Genomic DNA, 23,392 nt, shown 5'->3' with positions numbered 1-23,392 from the left:
ATCAGATCAAGAGGTATGATAGCATTGGCATCCGCCAGCAGCGGAGTAGCAGCAGCAATCTTACCGGGAGGTCGTACAGCTCACTCGAGATTTGGAATACCTCTACAAGCTAATGAATCAACAATGACAAATATGTCAAAACAAAGTGGCGGGGCTAAACTTATTAAACAAGCCAAACTAATAATATGGGACGAAGCACCAATGGCTAAGAGACACGCAATTGAAACAGTCGACAGAAGCTTTCGTGATATAATGGAAAAAAATGTACCTTTTGGTGGAAAAGTAATGGTATTTGGAGGTGACTTTCGACAAGTGCTACCGGTGGTTCCAAAATCAACACGAGCAGAGACAGTGGATGCAAGTTTGGTAAGGTCATATTTGTGGCCTTTGATGGAAAAAATTCATTTAACATCCAACATGAGGGCAAGAACAGATCCAAATTTTAGCAACTTCTTGATTCGTGTTGGAAACGGCGAAGAAAACACAATACGGGATAATTTAATACTACTACCACAACAAATAGTGGTCCACCCAACTGGTCAGGGTAAGGCAGAAGAATGCTTGGTAACAGAAATTTTTAAAGGGCTACAACAAAATTACAGATCGGCAAAGTTTATTACTGAAAGGGCAATCTTAGCAAGTCGAAATGAATTTGTAGATAATATAAATGAAATGATGATTACTCGATTCCCAGGAGAAACCAGAACATATATCAGTTTCGATTCGGCAGAAGATGATACCAATAATTACTATCAAGAAGAATACCTAAATACATTAACTCCAAATGGTCTGCCGCCACATAGGTACATCAATATACTCAATCTGTCGTTAACATTTTAATTATTATATTACTTTGAATTCATGTACCAGATCAACAACAAAGGTGTGGTAAAATACATAACATCATATGTATCTTTAAATTCAACATATTAGGTTGGTGTTAAAAGAGAATGCGCCTATCATGATGCTGCGCAATTTAGACCCATCAAATGGTTTATGCAATGGGACACGATTGATTTGTAGAGGCTTTGATAACAATGTCGTGCATGCAGAAATAACTACAGGAGAATTTGCAACAAAACAGGTGTTTATACCAAGAATTCAATTATCGCCGCCTGAGAATGAAGGATATCCTTTTAAATTTATTCGGAAGCAATTTCCAATACGTCTATGTTTTGCCATGACAATAAATAAGGCTCAAGGTCAAACGATACCTAATGTGGGATTATATCTTCCCCAACATGTTTTCTCCCATGGGCAACTATATGTAGCTTTATCAAGAGGAATCTCAATGGCAACAACAAAGGTATTGGTTATGACTGAACAACCAGATACGGGGACAGGGACATATGCAAGAAATATCGTATACAAGGAAGTATTAGGTTAGCAACGCTTTCAATCTTTGGTAGCGTAATCAAGTTGGAACAAAAATAACTTATTACATGTAGCTAATGAAAATGTCTTTGGTCATATTTATAGGTCCTGTTGAAAAAGAGACGAGCTAACCATCAAAATGCAACTTCTGAAGCAAATACAACTATTGTGAAAATTTTGATATTGATAGTTAGGATACAAATGACTTCAAACTCCTAGAAGGTATCCTCTATTTTAGAACAATGTCATANTGATATATAGTAATTAAAAAAATAATAAAAAAATAGATAGAAGTAGAATAGAAAACAGAATATAATAGAAAGAAATAGAAAATATTATATAAATGAAAGAAATATTAATAGAAAGAAATAGAAAGTAGAAAATAGAAAAAATTATATAAAAGAAAGAAATATTAATTACGCCACGTGGCAATTTTTGATTGATTTGGTGGTAGTTGAGGAACCACCACTTCTAAAGTAAGAAGAAATAGAAATATAAATATAAATATAAATATAAATATAAATATATATATATATATATATAAATTCAAATTAATTAAATTTTTAATATAATTAATTAAACTTTAATATAAATAGCGAACAACGTGTTTAAAAAAAAGCTATGAGTTCTGCCGACAAAACTTTGAACACATGTTTCACTCTTCTCTTCCATGGTGACATTTCTTTTTAGATATATACTTTAGATAATGTTTGATATTTATTTTTGAATTTGATTAATTACTAATGAAAAAAGACTTATCTTAAAAAATTATTTTCAAAATTTGAACCTGATTTATGATAAATAGTAAAAAGATAGTTATCATTTTTTTTTGGTTAAAATAGGAGATATTATATCAAAATATTATGAAACAATACAAATAGAGGCGGTTGCATTACTACTAGCGCAAGAATGATCTGGCCACCTATTGGGGCTACAATCCAAATTACATTGAGGCTTATCAAGCCGCAGAAGAAGAGTTCCTACTTTTTCTGCTTCAAGTATCTTCTAAACAACAAAGGTGGAACTTTCCATTCCTCCAAAAGTTGATCCAATTTCATCTTCTGGCCTTCTTTGGTTCGCAGGTCCGCCACTTTATTTTTTCCTCGAGGCTCATGCCTGATTGGGGTTTTTCCAATTCTATGAATCAAATCCATGCATTCATTTAAAATGTTTGTATGAGTATCTCTTTCATTTTTGAAGAAAACTAATTACCTCGAGTGAGTCAATTGCTATTTTCAAGTGTTGAACATACAATTTTTCAGTTAAAAGAAGTTGGTATAATAGAGATGATAGTTCAACACTTGTTGACGAATTTGTATTAATTTTTGCACTATAACCATCTACCCAAATCCCAGTAGTATCACGCAAAACACCCCTGCTTCCCCTATTTTTATGTTGTGGTTAAAGGACCCATATATCACTAGGCGCTAAGGGTGTACAAAACTGAACCAAAAACCGAATCAAACCGCAAATTGAGTCAAACCGGAAAAAATAAAACCGACTAGTGGTTTGATTTGACTTGGTTTGGTATTGGAAAAAAAAAAAACCCGACTTGGGTTGGTTTGGTTTTAACTAAAAAAAACCAACCCGAGACCAAACCAACCCGACATTATATATATAATTTTAAATTTTTATTTTATACATAAAAATATTTACTTTGATATAATTTTTAAATATTTCTTATACGTTTTCATAATTTTTATCTTTTAATATATTATTTCAAGTTTGAAACTTAGAATTCTGAATGGTCCAATAAAGATTATAGTCCACATATATTGTTAATTATAATAAAGCTTAAATCAAAATCAAATTAATACTAATGCAAAAAGAAAATCAATTCAACACTAAAAATGACAATAATATTGAATATTTGTTCTTTAGTTTTTTCATTGGTTTAGACAATTAAAATACATAATCTGATTTTAATTTCCTTTAATATTTAGTCATGTAACTAATACTTATTGAACTTATTTTAGCATGATTTAGTACTTTTAAATTATGATCATTTTACTAATGACTTGTTAATTTGCAATATTTGTTTTACGCGATTTCATTATTATTATTTTGTTGGATATTTTAGTGTCATTAATCATATCATATTTTGTGTTTTTTTTTAAGAAACACCTTAGATAATTGTATTTTGGTAGGACTAAAGAAATATTTGAAGTACAAGTAAATTATATGTTTGTATGAATACTTTACCGGAAAAACCCGAAACAACCCCAAAAACCGAAAAATCCGAAAAAACCCGAGGTTGAAAAATCCGAGTTTTATTGGTTTGGTTTGGTTTATAAATTTAAAAATCCAACACAAATGATTTGGTTTGATATTTGAAAAATCCGAACCAACCCGACCATATACACCCCTACTAGGCGCTATCAATGATTCATCTACACCTAATTAGGACTCTACTTTCAAATAATTATTTATTATACCACCATTTAATAAATTTGGAGTAAAATAATTGAGATCAATTACTTATTAAAATTCCTAAAATAGAGATCTTAATTATCTACTCACTTAATTCTCTTCATAATTTATGTCTTCACTCCTAATCAGTCATCTCTCTTCTAAAATATTCTCCCAGCGTCACTAACATTCGATGGCCATACTAATAGAGAAGCTAACAAGACCGAACAAAAGGTGAGCATATCTATCAAAAAGATATTAGGACTTGATTTTGGGTTAATCCCTCTACTAATATGATTAATTCATAAATTCAGTCATAATAGCCAACACAATTGACTAAAATTAGATTTTTTTTTTTTTGGTTCGATATCAGATACATAGAATGAACAAATCAAAAACACCTAATCACTAAGTATACATTAGATACGTAGAAGAAACATCATCAAATACATAATTTTAAAAAAAAATTAAATACACATAATGAACATATCAGATACACAAAAATTCAATTTTTTAAATACTTTTAGGAGTTGCAGATACTCTAAAGATGTTATACGGATGATTTTCTCCAGTTACATTCCTTATTTAGGTACACTTAATTATACGTATTTGATTAGATGTATTCAAGACGCATGTATCTAGACGTGTCACATACATGTATCCGAAGTGCAAAATATGATAGGTTTGGTAATATTACAAATTCATGAGAAAGAAGATAATTAGCTCCCAAATTAGTGAAATTTGTATTGTTTACCTTATTTAAACCTTTTCGAATATATTATTTCGATCCTAAATTGTCCAACATAAATGAAGTGGGCCTAAAAGTTAATTCTAGAATAATCAGGCAAGTTTAGGTAAATCATTGATTCGATTGACATTATTACTGATTCAATAGTTGATTTCATCTTCTCTATACTTGTCATATATCTCGTTAAATAATCTTTGCTTCTTATATATTTTCAAATTTTTACCAATACAATAAATGACATCTTTTTAAAGCGCATCCATTGAAATCATAAGGGACATCAACAATAAAACAAGCTTTAAAATGTAATTGTCAAGTTGAATATGACAAAAATTTATGATAACTTCATGATGGTGTTGAGAAATTTCTGTTTTTCGAAATTGTTATTGATTTGGTGTAAAATTGGCATCTTATAATTGAAATTCTGCCCACCATAAGTGTAATGTTACTGATTTGGTGTGAAATTGGTATCTTTAAATTAAAATATTGCCAATAAAGAAATAGGTCATTCTTTTTTAAAACAAACAAAAAAGGAAAGTAAGTTATTCATTTTGAAACAGAGGGAGTATCATACAAAAGTTCAAGATAATAATTAATAAGCATATTGCTTTAACAATATTCAATTTTCAAGAGAGATTTATTAGATATGGATAATTTAATTAATTATATATTATATTTGTTAATGTTTTTAATTGATATAATTTTTATTAAAATAACAGTTATTTTAGAACGAGTAAAATTTATGTTAAATCATAAATGTATTTCTTGCACACCAATGTATTTATGCAGGAATGGCAATATAACCAAATCCTAAATAACTAACAATTCTAATTAACAACCACATCACCCCTAGTCCCTAGACATCAAATGAAAGGAGTAAATACATTCTCAATTTCATTTTTTTTTTCTAAAATAAAAAATCATCTCAAGATAAATTAAGATTCATTTTTTTGTGGATAATATTGCAGAGTTTTAGCCGCCACAAAACGTGGCAAACATGTTTAACAGTTCTCTTCCAACTTTGACATTTTATCTTTTTTATATCTTTATGTTTGATATTTATTTTTGAATTCGAGTAATTACTAAAAAAGCCAATTATTTTGAAGTTAAAACTCTCTTATTAAAAAAAAGAAGAATTTCATTTTTTTAGGAGTCTAGCCTTAAATTTATAATGAAACAAAATACTTATCACGCAAACACAAATTTTTAATATCCTATTGTTGGCTTTCAAGTATATTTATTCACTTTGTTGTTTCTAAAAAAGTTAATAATTATTCTATTTACATGTAATAGACTATGGTTTTTTTGAAAATAATTAAAGGTGTATTTTGTATCTTGAGCCAAGGGTTTATCGAAAGTAATCTTTTTATCGTAAGATATTAATAAGGTTTGTGTACACTAGATCTTTTCCAGACCTCATTTTATAGGATTATACTGAATATATGTTATATATTGTCGGTGTGTAAGATATGATGGAAAATAAATCATGTCTAGATAAATTAAGATTCAATTTAATTTGTGGATATAAATTTGCTGAATTTTAAGTGAGGCCCAAAACTTTTAGTCCCACATTTAAAATATACTATACAACACTTGATACGTTGCCTACCACTACGTACCTAGACCCTTTCTTCCACATTTTATTATAAATAGAAGGGTTTGAATTGTTATTTTATATCATAAAATATCTATAGGAAAAAAATATCTTTCATGGCAAATCAAGTTTCATGCAGAAACTCCAACAAATGGGCTATTCAAGATCATCTTCTTAGAGAAACCTCTCAGCCCCAAATGAGCTACAATAACGTAAGATTTTAATTACCTCTATAAATTGACGATATAAAATAATTTTATGTTGTTATATTAGTTTTTTGAAATATTACTTATGTAGTCATTCATTAAATATCCTGAAAATGTAATTATTTTTTAAAATATATTATGTGTATGCAAGCTAAGATTGAAGCATCACCTTTCTCAAATCTTATACTACAAAATTCATGATTTCAAGTGTATCAAAATGTGAATCCATACTCGCAGGCAAGTAAGTGGGGCCTAGGTTGCACCGAGTCAAAATTTGCACTAACGAAAGTAAAACTAAATAAATATACAAAGAGGCCTAGAGAATTTAAGCGTGTAACATATATACATAAAAAAAAATTAACCTATCTACACAATTGTAACTTGTAAGTTAAATCAACTCTATAATTCAGCAGAGAACATGAATTGTTCAAATTCCATTTTTTTTTTCATTTTATACACATATTCTTGTTTTTTTTTAAACTAAGAAAGTGCTACTAATTGAAGCACCGTTTTTTTTTTTTTCATTTTATTCTCAATTTGTCTTTGTGTCTAAAAATTGCATATTTATTCGAACAATGTTATTTGTACAAAAAAAGGGGGCTTCAATTATGATGATGATGGAATGAGAAAACTTGTGAATTAGCATTATAATAAATAAAATGCATGATGTTATTTGATTATAATTTTTTTTATCTTTTTAATATTTACTAACACATGTTGAAGACTTAAACTAAGTAAAAGTTTTTATATTTAAATGATACATAAAAAATAGAGTTAGGTGGATTAATAAAAATATCATACTAAATTTAAGTGATAAAGTGATTATTAGTAGATAAAGTGATTCATGATCATGCATACATTGTATATCATTAGTTGATGTGATAACAGGGTTTGAATTTGTAAATTGCAATATTCAACTTGCATTCAAAAATTACATGTTATATATATTACACAACTAATCATTTCTTAGGTCTTTAACATTATTGTATGGTTCACAAATCACTATCTTATCCTTTTTTGGACAAGCATTAGATAACACGATATCTCTTTTTCAACGTGATAATGACCAAAAAAACGGGCCTTCAATTATGATGATGATGGAATTAATGAGAAAACTTGTGAATTAACAGTATGATAAATAAAGAATTTAGTGGTAATAATATAATTGCTAGTATATTATATTTAGCGACAATAATTAAATATCAGTATTTACAACAATCACTTTATATAAATGCAGCTAAAGATTTTAGTAATTCGTAATGACATTAGCTTAATTACCGCTAAATCATATGTTATATATTATATGTTATTTATTAAGAAGTAAATTAAAAAAAATATTAGATATTGATATAATTAAATTTTAACATGGTGATTTAAATATAATTTAAAAAATCAATTCAAATCAATTAAAAAATTATTTCACAAATTAAAACATGAAATATAATATATAAAACATAAAATAAAATAAAGAATAAGAAGTTAAAGAATTTTATTGTGTTATTTTAATGATAAAAATAAAAAAATTATTTTTATTTTTACACAATATTTTTTTTTATTGAGCTAATATTAAGAATAGAATAAATAAAAAAAGACATCTTTCAGAACAAGTAAATAGAAGGGGTTCGAATTGTTATTTCTTCAACTAATAATACTACACAAATATATATGACCAAATATCACAAGAGTAAATAAATCTTTCCATGGCAATGACTAGAGCCTTCTAGAGCCTTCTCCCCTTCACAGTTATATCTCTCTAGCCACATAACCATAAGAAGAATTTGGGCTTTTCAACATCTTTTTATACAAACCTCTCGTAGCCAAACGAGCTACGATCAAGTAAGATTTTAACTTTTATACACTAACAATATAAGATTATATATACTAATGTTGTCATTTATAAAATATCCTGACGATGTATTTTTAAAAATATATATATATTATTTGTGTGCATAACTTCTATATACTAATTATAACTTCAGTCCCTTACACGATGTTTCCAACGAAGAGATAAGGGTAGCACCACCTTACCATTACACCATGTAATTTAGCGTCCAATTTTTTTTTTCATTTTAATTAAGAATGTTGTCATTCTTTTTTATTTTCCTTTATTAACTAAGAAGATGCTTAATTACTAATGCAGGATGGATTTAATAGTACCAAATTTGGACTACTTGTGAAGGATGTCAAGTATGCACTAAGGACAGAAATAAATAATACTAATAATCTTGTTTTAGTGGATACACTTCAACGTATGGGAATTGAACATCATTTTCAAGAAGAGATTCAATCAATTTTACAAAAGGAATATGATCAAAGTGCGTGTTTTCTCAAATATCAAACCCCTTTTGATGTTTCACTTTGTTTTAGGCTTTTGAGACAACAAGGTTACCACGTGTCAGCAGGTAATTGGTTGATTATATCCAAGAATCCTAATTATGGATAAGTTGTACAATTATAAATAATCTCTAATTATATTGCCTTGTGCAGATGTATTTAAAAAATTCAAGAACAATGATGATGGGACATTTGGATTAAACCTTAGCCAAGATGTAAATGGATTAATTGGTTTATATGAAGCATCACAACTTGGTATAAAAGGTGAACACATACTTGATGAAGTTGCAAATTTTAGTAGTGAGCACCTAAATGCATGTCTTGCAAATAGTGACTCATGTGATGAAGCTAGAATTATTAAAGAAACATTAAAGTATCCATACCACAAGAGTTTAGCAAGTTGCAAGGCCAAAAGCTTCATCAATAACTTCAAAGGAATTAATGGATGGGGAAAAAGCACCTTACAAGAATTGGCAAATATTGAATACTCCATAACTCAAGAGATACATCAACATGAATTGGCTCAAGTTTCCGGGTAAATTGGTTGTTGAATTCAATTTCTATACAAGTTTTACATTACTTGTTGTATGTATAAAAGTTATAATCTCAAAGTCAAATTAGTAATCTGAAAAACAAAATATAATTAAATGAAAAAAGTGTGCAAATGTGCTTTTTCTAACAGTTTAAGCTTTTAAATGAAATTAGTCACACACTTCAATATGGTATCAGAAGCAGACAGAAAACCTGAGATCGAATCTCACTGCTATACCCATATAAAAAGAGAAGTTCCATATGCTTGGCTCACGAAAGAAAATCAGACCCCCAAATTTATTAAGCAACTTGTAATGATATTTATAGGTGGTGGAGAGGTCTTGGTTTAGCTGAAGTTTTGAAGCTTTTGAGAGACCAACCATTAAAATGGTATACTTGGCCAATGGCAGTCCTTACTGATCCAAAAATGTCACAACAAAGAATTGAGCTAGCAAAATGCATTTCTTTTGTTTATGTCATTGATGACATTTTTGATGTTTATGGGGCTATTGAAGAACTAACCCTCTTCACTCAAGCTGTCAAAAGGTATTTTAATTATTTGAGCTTTTAATTTGCTTCTTTTAGATGAAAATTATATATTTATATACAAATAGACATAAAATGTAATTTTTCCTCAATTATTTCAGGTGGGAATTGGTTGCCATGTTAGAGTTACCAGAATACATGAGATCAACTTATAAGGCTCTTTATGATACCATTAATGACATTGGCTATAATATCCACAAAATCTATGGACAAAACCCCACTCAAAATTTGCGGAATGCGGTATTATAACGTTCACTTTTATATATTTGTCCACTATTATAAATATATGTCTATTTTTAAAATCAAGAGATAATTTGTCACTTATTAGTTTCAAATTTACCTTATTATTAACTATACTCATTCCAAGAACATCAAATTTATTATATTCAAAGGGAGATATATAGTAAAATTATCATTCTATTTATTATTTTTTAAAAGATGTATCAAGCTGATACTTGAAAAACTAAGATAGATGGAGGGATTATTTATCATTTTATTAACTATAGTCATTCCCTAATATTTCATACTTTTTTTTTTGTATTTTAGTGGGTAAGCTTGTGCAATGCATTTCTAAAAGAAGCAAAATGGTTTGCCTCTGGGGTGGTACCAACAACAGATGAGTACTTAAAGAATGGAATTGTTAGTTCTGGAGTTCATGCAGTCTTAGTTCACATGTTCTATCTCTTAGGCCTTGGTGTAAGTTCTATTCATTTGGAGGATGTATCAGCCATATCTTCTTCTGTGGCTACGATTCTTCGCCTTTGGGATGATCTTGGAAGTGCCAAGGTAACAAAAAGAAAAATTTCATCTTTACACGTGACATGTTTGTATGATTTTTATTAGCAGAATATGCGTTGTGTGTGCAGGATGAGAATCAAGAAGGAAAAGATGGTTCATACATTGAATGTTACATGAAGGAAAACAAAGATACTTCCATTGAATTGGCAAGAGAACATGTGATTAAGCTAATAGAAGATGAATGGAAGAAACTCAACAAAGAACATTTGCATTTAATGAGTCAATTTTTAGGATCATTTTCAAAAGCTTCTCTTAATTGTGCAAGGATTGTCCCTCTTATGTACAATTATGATGATAATCAATCCCTCCCTGTCCTGCAAGAATATATTAAATCGATGTTGTATGGTGATTTATCAGTGTGATTTGGTTAGATAAAAATATGGATAGTGTATAAGTACACACTCTATATATCCATAAAATTGATAACCTTTTAAAATAAAATAAAATAAAAATTCCCTTTAGTTTATCTGTCTTCCCATAAAATATGGATTTTATTACTTAATTTATTATTATTATCATTTTTTTTTCTAAAATTAGTCATTTTGGTCAAATCGTCGGTCAACCGCAAGTTAGCGGACATTCCGAGGGCCTAACACCTTCTCGAAATGTACATTGAACTTCGAACCCTTTTATTTTCAAGTGATTTTATCTGTTTAAATCTTTTGAAAAACTTGAGATTTTTTCTTGATTTTTTATTAAAAAATTAAGTGGCGACTCTGACCTTTTGGAAATTCAATTTCTCTTAAACCATAAGTTTAATCGATTTTTCGAAAACATAGTCATCTTTCTTTTATTTACATTTTCGAGTAAAACAATCGGTACGTACGTTCCCAGAGGAATATTAAGTTTATTTTTCTCCCAACAGCTATCCCTACACACTTTTGGGTTCTTTGTTTGAATATGATAATGATATGCATGGACTATAGTGAATAATAGTGCTAAAAGCCGACATTTCCACATGCAATAGACTAAACAAAAAAATAATAGAGGAGTTATGTGAAAATATCAACAAGAGACTAAACAAAAATAAAATAAAAAATTGACTAGATAATTGAGGAAATTACTTTTTGTTTAAAATAATTTAATTTCAAAAATAATAATTTTAATTACTTTAATTAATATGATTTTATATAATTGCATAACTAGTCATTGAAATTCTATAATTAATTTCTTAGTCACTTAACTTAGTTATTACCTCAAAAATCACATTATTTGTTGAACAAAATTGAAATCATGGGGCCTTAAGCTACATAGAAATACTAAAAGGTCTTCAACAGGGGCTCCATTTTGCCATTGACCACAAGTTGAATATCACGGTGATTATAAAATTTAAATAGCAATTTATTAAAATTATTAAGATTAAATGCGATTAAATTGGATGATTCAAGACCTAGTCCGTTTTAAGCCCATTTAAACCCAAAATAAATTTGAATGGGTCAGGACCCAACCCAATTTCTATGTCAATAGATTTCATATCAATTAGTCCGTAACCTTAATGTAAGGACTTCCTAGTTGTTTAAATAAAGATCTTTTGAACAAAAAAAAAAAAGAAGAAAGAATTGATTTATGAGCAATATATCAAATGAGAGCTCTTTGAGTGTATTATGGTTTCGATCATTTTCATATTCCTACGAAAAGTTATGACCTTTTTTCCGAAGAATAATAATATGGTCCAGGAAAAAAAATACCATGTCCCTTTACTACGCATGGTAATTGTTTCATTATATATATCTCGAATCCTCACTTACAAGGTGCATGCGAGCGAGTTCAGATCATGATCTATAATTAAAGGCAACTTTCTACTTGATTGACATGGATACATTATCATACATCATACAACATATAGTTGATGTATTCTAGGAGGACATGAATGGACTGTTTATCATCATAATTGTACATAAGAGGAACCATTCTTGCAAGGTTAATAGAAGCTTTTGAAAATGATCCTAAAGATCCATTCATCAAATCAAAATGTTTCTCATTAAGTTGTTTCCATTCATCTTCTATTTGCTTAACCACATACTCTCTTGTCAATTCAATAGAACCATTTTTTTGTCCCTTCATGTAACATTCTATATATGAACCATCATTTCCTTCTTGATTTTCATCCTGCACACATATTAAACTATATCATACTATACGTACCCAAAAAAATTTACAAACATTTCAAAAATTAGGGTTACCTTTGCACTTCCTAGATCATCCCAAAGGCGAAGGATCGTAGCGACGGAGGAAGCCATGGCTGATGAATCTTCCAAATAAATAGAGTTTTGATTGGTAAGACCAAAACCTAAGAGATATAACATGTGAAGTAAGACCGTATGAACTCCAGAACTAATAAGTCCATTCTTCAAGTACACATCTGCTGTTGGTAACTCCCCAGAAGCAAACCATTTTGCTTCTTTTAGAAATGCATTGCATAAATTTGCCCACTAAAATCCAAAAAAAAGAAAAAAGGAGTTCACTCAATTATTAGAAATTATTCAATTACATTATTTAACTTTGTTTTATGTTACTTTAAAAGTTACTATCTTCAAATTATTCAATTAGGTTATTAAAAATAATTTTCACAAATTACTTGTCAATACAAAATTAAGAGAGTATTAATTAAATTTGTTTTCATTTTATCATAACAATTAATTCTATTTAAAAGTGTAAACGAATTTGTAAAAAGCTTCTTTAAGGGTGAATTAGTAAAACTATTTTTATATTTATGATTTCTTAGATGACATTGTGTCAACGAAAAATAGACAACTAATACAGAACGGATGAAGCTAGTAAAGAGAAAGGCAAGTCCTATTCAATGTTAAAAGCATAGTAAATAATACCGTGTTGCGCAAATTTTGAGTGGGGTTTCGTCCATAAATTTTGTAGATATTGTAGCCAATGGAATTAATGGTATTATAAAGAGCCTTATAAGTTGATCTCATGTATTCTGGTAAGTCCATCATGGCACATAATTCCCACCTGAAATAATAATAACCTCTAAGATTATGGACCATAAAAAAAATAAAGACGTTTTATATCATCAGATCATTTTTATCTATATTAACAAGTAACTAGTATATCTTATTTTATCATGATGATAATGATTATTTGTACGTAACGTTTACACTATCAATATATATATAAATTATTAAAAGCTCAAATAAAGTACCTATTAACAGCTTGAGTGAAGAGGGTTAATTCTTCAACAGTCCCATAAACATCAAAGATATCATCAATGACATAAACAAAAGAGATGCATTTTGCTAGCTCAATTCTTTGTTGTGACATTTTTGGATCTGTAAGCATTGCCATTGGCCAAGCATACCATTTTAATGGTTGATCTCTCAAAAGCTTTAATTCTTCAGCTAAACCAAGACTTCTCCACCACCTATGTATAATTAGAAAGTTGCAATTAGTATATTAAACTATTTTTCACATTGCAGCCATATATCACTAATTTAATTTACCTAGAAACTTGAATCAATTCATGTTGATGTATCTCTTTTGTTATGGAGTAGTCCATATTTGCCAATTCTTGTAAGGTGCTTTTTCCCCATCCATTAATTCCTTTAAAGTTATTGATGAAGCTTTTGGCCTTGCAACTTGCTAAACTCTTGTGGTATGGATACTTCAATGTTTCTTTGATAATTCTATCTTCATCACATGAATCATTATTTGCAAGACATGCATTTAGGTGACCAACACTAAAATTTGCAATTTCATCAAGTATGTATTCACCTTCTACACCAAGTTGTGATGCTTCATATAAACCAATTAATCCATTCACATCTTGGCTAAGGTTTAATCCAAATGTACCATCATCATTGTTCTTGAATTTTTTAAATACATCTGCTCAAGACAATATAAGGTTGTTAGATGGATATGTGAAATTGAAATAAAATGTCCCTAGCTAATTTGGTCTAAAATTACTCACGTGGTTAGTAGTTTGATCCAAAAATGTATGTAATTGTCTTTAATAGATGAAATCAAATAAATGATTAAAATATGTTCAATGGAAAACCAAGTACCTGCTGACACGTGGTGACCTTCTTGTCTCAAAAGTCTAAAACAAAGTGAAATATCATGATGGTTTTGATACTTAAGAAAACAAGCACTTTGCTCATATTCCTTTTGTAAAATTGATTGAATCTCTTCTTGAAAATGGTGTTCAATTCCCATATGTTGAAGTGTATCCACTAAAGTAAGATTATTATTTCTTTCTGTCCTTAGTGCATACTTTACCTCCTTTACTAGTAGTCCAAAGTTGGTACTGTCAAATCCATCCTGTATTAGTAATTAACGAAGCACAATTTTAGTTTTAAAAAGAATATTGATTCTCGAAATTTAAATTATAACATATTAAGTAAAACAAAAACAAAGAGAGTATATATTTGAAACTCCTTTGTAAAAATCTTGGCTCGGCTACAAGTTTACAACCTCCACCCACTCATCCCCTAGAACACAAGTTCACATTTGCAACACTAGATATATGAATCATGAATTTTTGAGGAAAAAACACAAGAAAGTTTTTTTCCTTCTTTTGTTTCACCATGTGTTCAATACTTATATTACTCACACACCGTAAGACTCATTTTTTAATGTAACGATCGCTTGGCTTTCAATAGATTATTTTTTTATTTTAGAAACTCGAATCCAAAACTTATGATTGAAAGTTAAATGATCTCAATCATCAGCGGTAGTTTACATTTACGCTTGATAATGCAAAAAAATTATATTATCAAATTGTATTTTATGAACTATTACTATTTATTTTGTCAATGTATAGAAATTAAATTTTACTTGATTGTACGTGGAAGTTGCTCTGAGAAGATCTTCTTGAACAATCCATTTGTTAGAGCTTCTACATGAAACTTGAATATTTCTTCCACTAATAATGTGCATAGAGAGATATTGTGAAAGGAAGAGGACTTTAGTCATTGCCATGAAAAATATTTTGTCGTATTAATTAATTTGGATTTGAATGAAGAAATAACAATTCCACCCCTTCCATTTATAGCAAAATATTGGTGAGTGAATGTGGAAGGTGACGCATAAGTGTACGTCAAGGTGTTGTTGACGCAGTTAATCAAATTTATTTTATTTGTCATATTTTTTTTCCGCATCTTCTTTAAGGTAATGATAAAATAAAAAAGTAATTAGTATTTGTCTTTTATTATGCATTTTTGTGATTCAACTTTGAATACATATTTACTCTGAATTGTTAATTCCCTTAAAATTTAATGAATAAGATATCCTGTGGGTTAAACTAATCATATTCTATTTTTAAAATTTCATGTATAATGAAAATTTTTAATATATCGGATACCTTTTTTGACATAAGCAATTCAAGAAATAACTTGTGCATATCCAAAATGACTAACCAACAAGTATATAGTCAACCTAATCTATCTAAATTTGAAAAGTTTGAAAGGTTATATTATGACATATGAAACATTGTCAATTAAAAAATAATTTGTTTTACTAAAGAAGTTTGCAAGCAAGAAATATTATTAAAAACCTACTTAATTACCTTTCAAAAAGAATACATATTTGTGAATTGTGCATGTGTAAATGCGTCTGTACAATATTAAATAGAACAAATTATTTTCTAGATTTTTTATTTATGTGCTATTGTTTAAATCAATATGGAGTACTCATAAGAAGAATTATTTTTAAAACTCGAGTCTTAAATATGTCATAATGCACATTTGCTTGACTATAAAACTTTTAAAACTTAAATATGTCATCATGAATATTTTTTACTTGGTCTAAAAAAAATGATATCTTTTATATTTAATACAATTTAATTTCAAACTATTTATTTTTAATGAAATAAAAAGTGAAGGAATGTGGTATATTTATACTCCAAACCGTAAGTAGCATCTCTCTTGTATTAAACTGCTAATAATGATCGTCGATGTCATGTTGAGTTTAATTAGACTTGAAATTTGGATTGATACACATCATTTTTCGATTCATCTATATGTTAAACCTATATTTTGATAAATAAAATCATTCTTTTTGAATCATGAAAATAAAATATCATGTTGCTGAAATATTTTACTTTAAAAAGTATTAAAACTTGTCGGTAACTAAATAAATATCTAAGAAATTGGGATCACGTTACTACGTTTGTGCACATATAGGGTAATAGGGACCCAATTAAAGGCTGTTTCAGCCGTGAATTTAAATGATGTGTACACGTATACATGTTTACTACCAATAAAGAGTGACAAAGGGTGGTACGTGCGCGGATTTAATACATATCTTTTTGAGGTAATGAGATTGTCTTTGATAGACCTTCGATTTAAAAGAAAAGAAGAAACGCAGTAAAAAGAAAGTAATGCTTTAAACAATCTGATCCAAGAAGTTATAACAGATCTACATGTTTTTTATCGATATTATTTGAACTATCTCAGCCGAATTCAAGATTTAAACTCTGTTGAATATAAAGTTTTTGATATTAATTAAACTTATTATATTTATAAAACGGAAAAGGGTCAAAATTGCCCCCGAATTATATTAAATAGACCATTTATACCCTTCGTTACATTTTGGGATAAAAAATGCCCATGATGTTATCCTAAGAGACCACAAATACCCTCAAGAGTTAACACCCCAAATTTTTGTTGACGTGGCAAGCCACATGGGACTAATCCTTCCACCTAAACGTTGCCAACTAGGATTCACTACAAAAGAACTAGACCTTTAGCGGCAACAACAGTCGCCACAAAAGCCCAGAAAATCGTCACTAAAAGTTTTTAACATTAAATTCTAATTTTGTGTTTTTTTCTTCATTGTTTTTAAAAAACCAAATATGATATCAATTAAGTATGAGTTTGAAGACACTATATGTTTTATTTTTATGTCATATGTAAATGTATAAAATGTACAATGATGCATTATATATATATAGTAGGAGATTTGAATCGAGAAGTAATTTTGATTATTTTTCGTAATAATATTGGATGTTTTTAATATGGATATTGCAAGTTATTTATTTTAGAAAATTAGGTCGCAATCGAAAATTAATTATTTGTTTTACTAGCGAATGATTGTTGGAGTTTTAGTCGCCATTAAAAATCACTCATAACCTTTAGTGGCAATATTTTGGAATTTTGTGGCGACTTTGTCACCACTAAAAGTCAAGTTCTTTTGTAGTGAATCTTAGTTGGCAATGCTTAGGTGGAGGAATTAGTCTCATGTGGCTTGTCACGTCACTAAAAAATTGGGGTGTCAACTCTTGAGGGTATTTGTGGTCTCCTGTGATAACCGCAGGGGTATTTTTTATCCCAAAATGTAATGGAGGGTATAAGTGGTCTATTTCGCATAGTTCATGAGCAATTTTGACCCTTTTCCGTTTATAAAATTATGAATTCGATCTACAATTTATTGCAATGTCATAGCAAGAAAGGGTGTACAATTTAACTTGAGAATCCCCTAAAAAAATTGTTTGATGGCTTAATAGAAAGGGCAATAGAAATGTTTTTTATATTAGTGTTATGGATTTGAAACCCATTATATCAACAATTATTTTTTTTCTAACAAAACATATTTTGCAATATTTTTCTTATTTAATTTCCTGACTCCAAATACAGAGATGTCCTTTATTAAAAAAAAACAACCAATCAAGAATTGTTCAAAGCTGAAAATGTTGGAAAAAGTAATTCACAGATTAGTTGATTTGTAAGTCACAACTTTAATGAGTTTGTCTTTCCTTCAGTAGAGTGATTAGACACATGACTGACATATGTGTTGTGTGTTGGTCTATTATTGCTTTTAAATATAATACTTATTTTCTTCTCAATTTTATAGAGTATAACATTATTTTACTTGATATAACATGAAATATTAAAATTTAAAAATTATTATACATTCATCTTAACATTTGTGATTATTTTTTGCTTCTCGAAATGCAGAGAACACTCTTCGACTTATAATATTCTCTCTGTCTCAATTTATATAACTTACTTTTCTTTTTAGTCAGTTTCAAAATGAATTATGCATTCCTATATTAAATAATAAGTTAACTTTAAAATATCAAATTTACCCTGAATAAAATAATTTATATCCACTCAAATTTCTATCATTCATTTTAGATCACAATTTTAAAAAGTTTTTCTTCCTTCTTAAATTTTGTTTCGAGTCAAAGTACCTCACGAAAAATTTGAAGAAGGAAGTATCATTTTCATCACATAGATCCTAATCACATCTTTCCAAAGAAGTAATAACAAATCTACTTTTTTTTTCTGACACTACATTTGAATTACTTCAAACTCTGTTATTAGTTACATAAAGTTTTCAATACTACACTTAATTCTATTTTTAAATCTATGAATTTTGATTTACAATATTGATAAAGATTTCCACCTAAAACATATGTCAACCAAAATTTTGAGTTCAAACGAACGCAACATTACAATTCTATATTTACCTCTATAAAGTACTATTTAAATTGCGTCTACGTATTACCACCATAATCTATAAAGTTTTGTTCAAATTAAATTGGTCATACACTAAAGCGACTAGTTTGATTCGTAAGTGACAACTTTATAGTACATTTTTAGATGAGTGATTCAACACATGCCAGTGCCACATATGTGTATTGTCCTTGTTTATTCTAAAAACAATGTTATATATTTATATATAATTTAAAAATAATTTGATTTCTAAAATTTGATGTATTGTAACTGTGAATTGTTTTGAGTAATAATATATCAAAGACTCAAAATATTAAAAAAAAGTTCATAGCTAAAATTTGAGATTGTTTACAGATGATTTGAATTGATCATGGTTGAAAAATAAAAAATCAATCCAACAAGAGGGAGATGAATTGTTGTAATTTATAAACAATATATCTACATCTTTGATGTATAATTATATATCATATGTATACATCTATATATACACTATTTATATATTAATAGCAATACATTACATACATACATTGCATAACTATTTATTTATACAATGTTACATTACATATAATTTCACGATAAAGTGTGATTAATCTCGTCTCCACAGACTATTGCATATCAATACATTACATACAAGGACTATTGCATCCTCCCAGGAACCTTAAGAGGAGTTGGACATTGTCCATTAATGTCCCCTTTGCGTGAAATTGTTTGACAAGTTCAAGATCAAGATCAAGTACTACTCGTTGTCAATGGTTGAAACTCAATAGGGATGTTGAATCCATCCCCTAGAGAATGTTGTAAAAGTCCATATTGGAAAATTCGACAAATCGGCTAAGGGCGGTTTGACATCTCTCCTATTGAAAACGTAGTTAAGTATATATGATTACATAATTTAACATTGAATTAGAAAAGAAATAGTATAGATTTTAGTTTCATTGTCATTCATTATTACAAAAAAATAATAATTAAAAATTCACATATAACAACTTTTCAGCCCTTATAATGATAAAATATTCATTGTGTTTGAAGTTTCAAAATCCACAAGGAAACTCCAGCATATATAATAACCTAGAGTTTCACTCGTCGATTTTCAAATTTTAGAATAGTTGCTATTTTTTTAAAGATAAGGCCGAAAGTGGCTACTAGTGCTATTTCCACAATTTTTCATATGTTTGGGCATGAAAAAGAATGTGAGTGAACATGTTGAAGATAAACATAATAACCTAGAGTTTCATTTGTAGATTTTGAAATTTCAAAATAGTTACGTACTATTTTTCAAAGGCAAGGCCGAAAAGTGGCCACTAGCACTATCTTCCACAAATTTTCACATGTTTGAGCGTGGAAAAGATTCAAGACTCATACACGAGGGAACAAAGACATGATCAAGTTAATATAATTATGCTTACTCTAATTATAGATTAAACTCTTAGATGGGATGATGACACAAGTCAAAACATACCATCGCATTGAGACTGCAATTTATAGTTGAAAAGGAATGGAAGTAAAAGAAGTAACTTCTCAATTAAGATAGGTACATTATATATTTGTCATCTTGAAGGATGAAAATTTGTTACTTTATCATGTTGTAATAAAATTTAGTAGGTTTAATATAAGTTGATTTCTTTGAATGAGAGTTTTTATTATAAGATAGGGGCAGCTTTTAGGCTCATCTTTAATTTTTCTACCACTTTCAAGAAAATGTAGTTTTCTTCACTATTTTCTTTTTCTTTATAGCTGGACTTTTTTTTTTTTTGATTAAAACAAAGATATTTTATTTATATATAATATGCATCATTACACAATCAGTGGCCTGAGATATTACAGACGTTTAGTTTGTCTACTACATTACAGACATCTAGATTAGCTACTACATTATCATTAGTACTATCCGATTGAAGAGGTGGAACTATGTGCCTATCAAAAGTTGTTCCTTCCATGTCTGCTTCGAGTACTTTCAGTGCAAACACAGGTGGAACTATCCATTCCACAAAATCTACGTCCTGCTTAAGTCTGCTTCCTTCTTTAGCTAGTATATCGGCCAACTGGTTTTGCTGCCTGCGACTATGGCTGATCTGCGGGCTCCCCATCAGCCGTAGCAGCTCCCTGCATTCAGATATAATGTTAGTAAAAGAGTCGTGGCCATTTTGTATTACCTTAATGACTTCTGTTGAATCAGTGTTGATTTGTATCCTTGTGGTGGATAATGCATGGCATTGCCATCTTTAGCCCAATCAAGAGTGCTTGAAGTTCCGCGTAAAGAGCCGAGTTAAAATTTAGTTTTGCAGCGAAACCTTTCAACCAATTTCCCATGTTATCCCTTACTACTCCACCTGCACTACCTATCTTAGACTCATAATTGTAGGACACATCTATATTTAATTTGAAGCCGCTATCTGGTGGTTCCCATTGTAGTTTGAATTTATCTTTGTTTCGTTTTTCAGAGTTGAATCCTAAATAATAAAATTTCATAGCTCTGTTTTTAGGAAGGTTGGTTGGTATGTTGATCTTTGTATTATTGTGGTAGTTATGATTTCTATTTAACCAAATGTTCCATCTATAGAAGGGGAAAATAAATTTCCACTCCATACCGTTAGGGGCACTTTGATTTTTTATTGCAAGGAGCCATTCGGCTTTGTCCGTGTCTAATAAATATGTGTTGTATGTACTGGTTTAGGCCCATTCCAACCCAGAATTGGTTGGCTTTGCTACATTCCATTAATATGTGTTTTGTAGTTTTTGTTTGATCACACACTACACAGTTTGGGCTATCACTAACTTCAATTGTATGTAAGTGTTGACCAGTAGGTAGTTTACCATGATTACAGACCCATAGAAAGTATTTTATCTTGTTGGGACATTTTAATTTCCAAATCCAATGATAGTTCCTCTTGACTACGCCTTTCGTGCAGTTTAAGGTTTTAGTTTTAATGGCCTGGTAAGCTAAGGAAGTACTAAACTCCCCATTCGAGTTTAACAACCAACAAGGTGTTTTATTTTAAAAAATGATAATACTGATTTTAGAGTCGCAACTTAATTTTTTAAAGAAAAATTAAGAAAACTGTTGTTTTCAAAAGACTAAAACAGAAATCTAATGAAAAATAATAAAGAAGGTTCGGGATTCCTATTAATTTTCTAGGAAGGGTTTTAAAACACTTAAAACATCCGCTAACATACGGTTATCCGATAATTAATTATTTGGTAATTTGTAAACATATGTGATTGGTTTAGAAATAAACAAACTTAAAATTTCAAATTATTTTTTTAGGAGAAAGGGAAATAGCATAAGGGATTATATAAGAAAAGTATTTCAAAATAATTAAAGTAGTAAAATAAGTATAATTATTTAGTCTTTCAAAAATCTAGAAACGACTATCTTTTGGGGAAATCGAATTAGAAAAACCTTAAAATTGACTAGCAAATAAACAATTAAACAAATACGAAACAGATAAAATAAGAGAGAGAGGGGGGGTTTTGGGCCCAAGTCTGATTTTCTGTTCGCTTGGGCCAATATTTGGGCCTAATTTCATTTTGGGCATTTGGCCCATTCAAATCACTTGCTCATATCTTAGTCTAACAATAAGGCTGCCAAAATTGTTGAGCCTTTGGCCCAATTTCCATGTCCTAAAACTATCAAAATTCTACACAAATGTATGGGTCTTTGGCCCAATTTTATCAAATGAACAAGCTGCTGTAATTCGGGGTTTTTGGCCTCATTTTCGTGACTGTATACTGTGTATACGAATCTCGTATATTCCTGTATCACTGTGTATACTGCATTGTATACAAGTGTATATCGATATGTAATCAGCTCATTCCACATGTATATCAGCTTCCCTTACTACATATATTCTCTTTCCGAACTCCACATGGTTCCAATTGCGAGGTTGACTCAATAAGAAGGAGAATGCAAGAGATAGGAGTTGGGTCCAAGTTGGACTCCGCCAACATCACATAAATCAAACAAAAGTAAAAGAAGAAGAATTAGAATTGGACAAAATCTAAAAACTTAGCATAATATTCAAATCACAAGCAAAGAAACTAAGTGGTAATTTACGTCATTAATATTAAATAGACCACCAATTTTATTTTATTTTATGTTTTAATAATAATAAATAATAAAAAAAAAGATCACTTCAACAAATATAAAAAGGAAAATAAATACGGAATTAAAACAAGACACAGCTTTATGCACATGGCAAGCATTTGACAAGTAAAGGATGCACATTGGCAAAGATTATTCATTAGCAATAAGAGTGGATAAATTATAAGTCATAATAGCATATGGACATCAGTAAACGGGTTTAGCAACATTCAAGTGAAATAGTTTTGGGACGAGGAGTAGCAAAGACACAAAAATGAGTTTAAATAGCTATACATATCGTGATTCCCATATTTAGCTTAGAGTAAAAGAGCGAAAAATTTATAGCGTTGAATACAAGTTATTGCC

General features: G+C 29.3%; 3 protein-coding genes across 3 annotated transcripts; 2 read left to right on the top strand and 1 right to left on the bottom strand.

Annotated features, from left to right (window-relative positions):
- The first annotated feature begins 15 nt into the window (after positions 1-15).
- LOC125865372 (uncharacterized) lies at positions 16-1,387 on the top strand. Its single transcript, XM_049545565.1, has 2 exons — positions 16-803; positions 934-1,387. Exons 1-2 carry the CDS (start codon positions 16-18, stop codon positions 1,385-1,387), a joined length of 1,242 nt encoding a protein of 413 aa, XP_049401522.1.
- A 4,841-nt stretch (positions 1,388-6,228) lies between these two features.
- On the top strand, positions 6,229-10,899 carry LOC125865371 ((3S,6E)-nerolidol synthase 1-like). Its single transcript, XM_049545563.1, has 7 exons — positions 6,229-6,334; positions 8,469-8,730; positions 8,816-9,197; positions 9,521-9,739; positions 9,841-9,979; positions 10,286-10,525; positions 10,606-10,899. Exons 1-7 carry the CDS (start codon positions 6,239-6,241, stop codon positions 10,897-10,899), a joined length of 1,632 nt encoding a protein of 543 aa, XP_049401520.1. The 5' UTR covers positions 6,229-6,238.
- A 1,447-nt stretch (positions 10,900-12,346) lies between these two features.
- On the bottom strand, positions 12,347-15,496 carry LOC125865910 ((3S,6E)-nerolidol synthase 1-like). Its single transcript, XM_049546171.1, has 7 exons — positions 15,326-15,496; positions 14,554-14,809; positions 13,993-14,374; positions 13,695-13,913; positions 13,366-13,504; positions 12,721-12,969; positions 12,347-12,646 (listed from the first exon to the last, which is right to left on the bottom strand). The coding sequence occupies exons 1-7, from the start codon at positions 15,467-15,469 to the stop codon at positions 12,362-12,364; spliced, it is 1,674 nt and encodes a 557-aa protein (XP_049402128.1). The 5' UTR covers positions 15,470-15,496; the 3' UTR covers positions 12,347-12,361.
- Between the last annotated feature and the right edge of the window lie 7,896 nt (positions 15,497-23,392).

Source organism: Solanum stenotomum, chromosome 5, assembly GCF_019186545.1.
Source record: "Solanum stenotomum isolate F172 chromosome 5, ASM1918654v1, whole genome shotgun sequence".
Lineage (NCBI taxonomy): Eukaryota > Viridiplantae > Streptophyta > Magnoliopsida > Solanales > Solanaceae > Solanum > Solanum stenotomum.
This window is presented reverse-complemented; position numbering and strand designations above follow the sequence as displayed.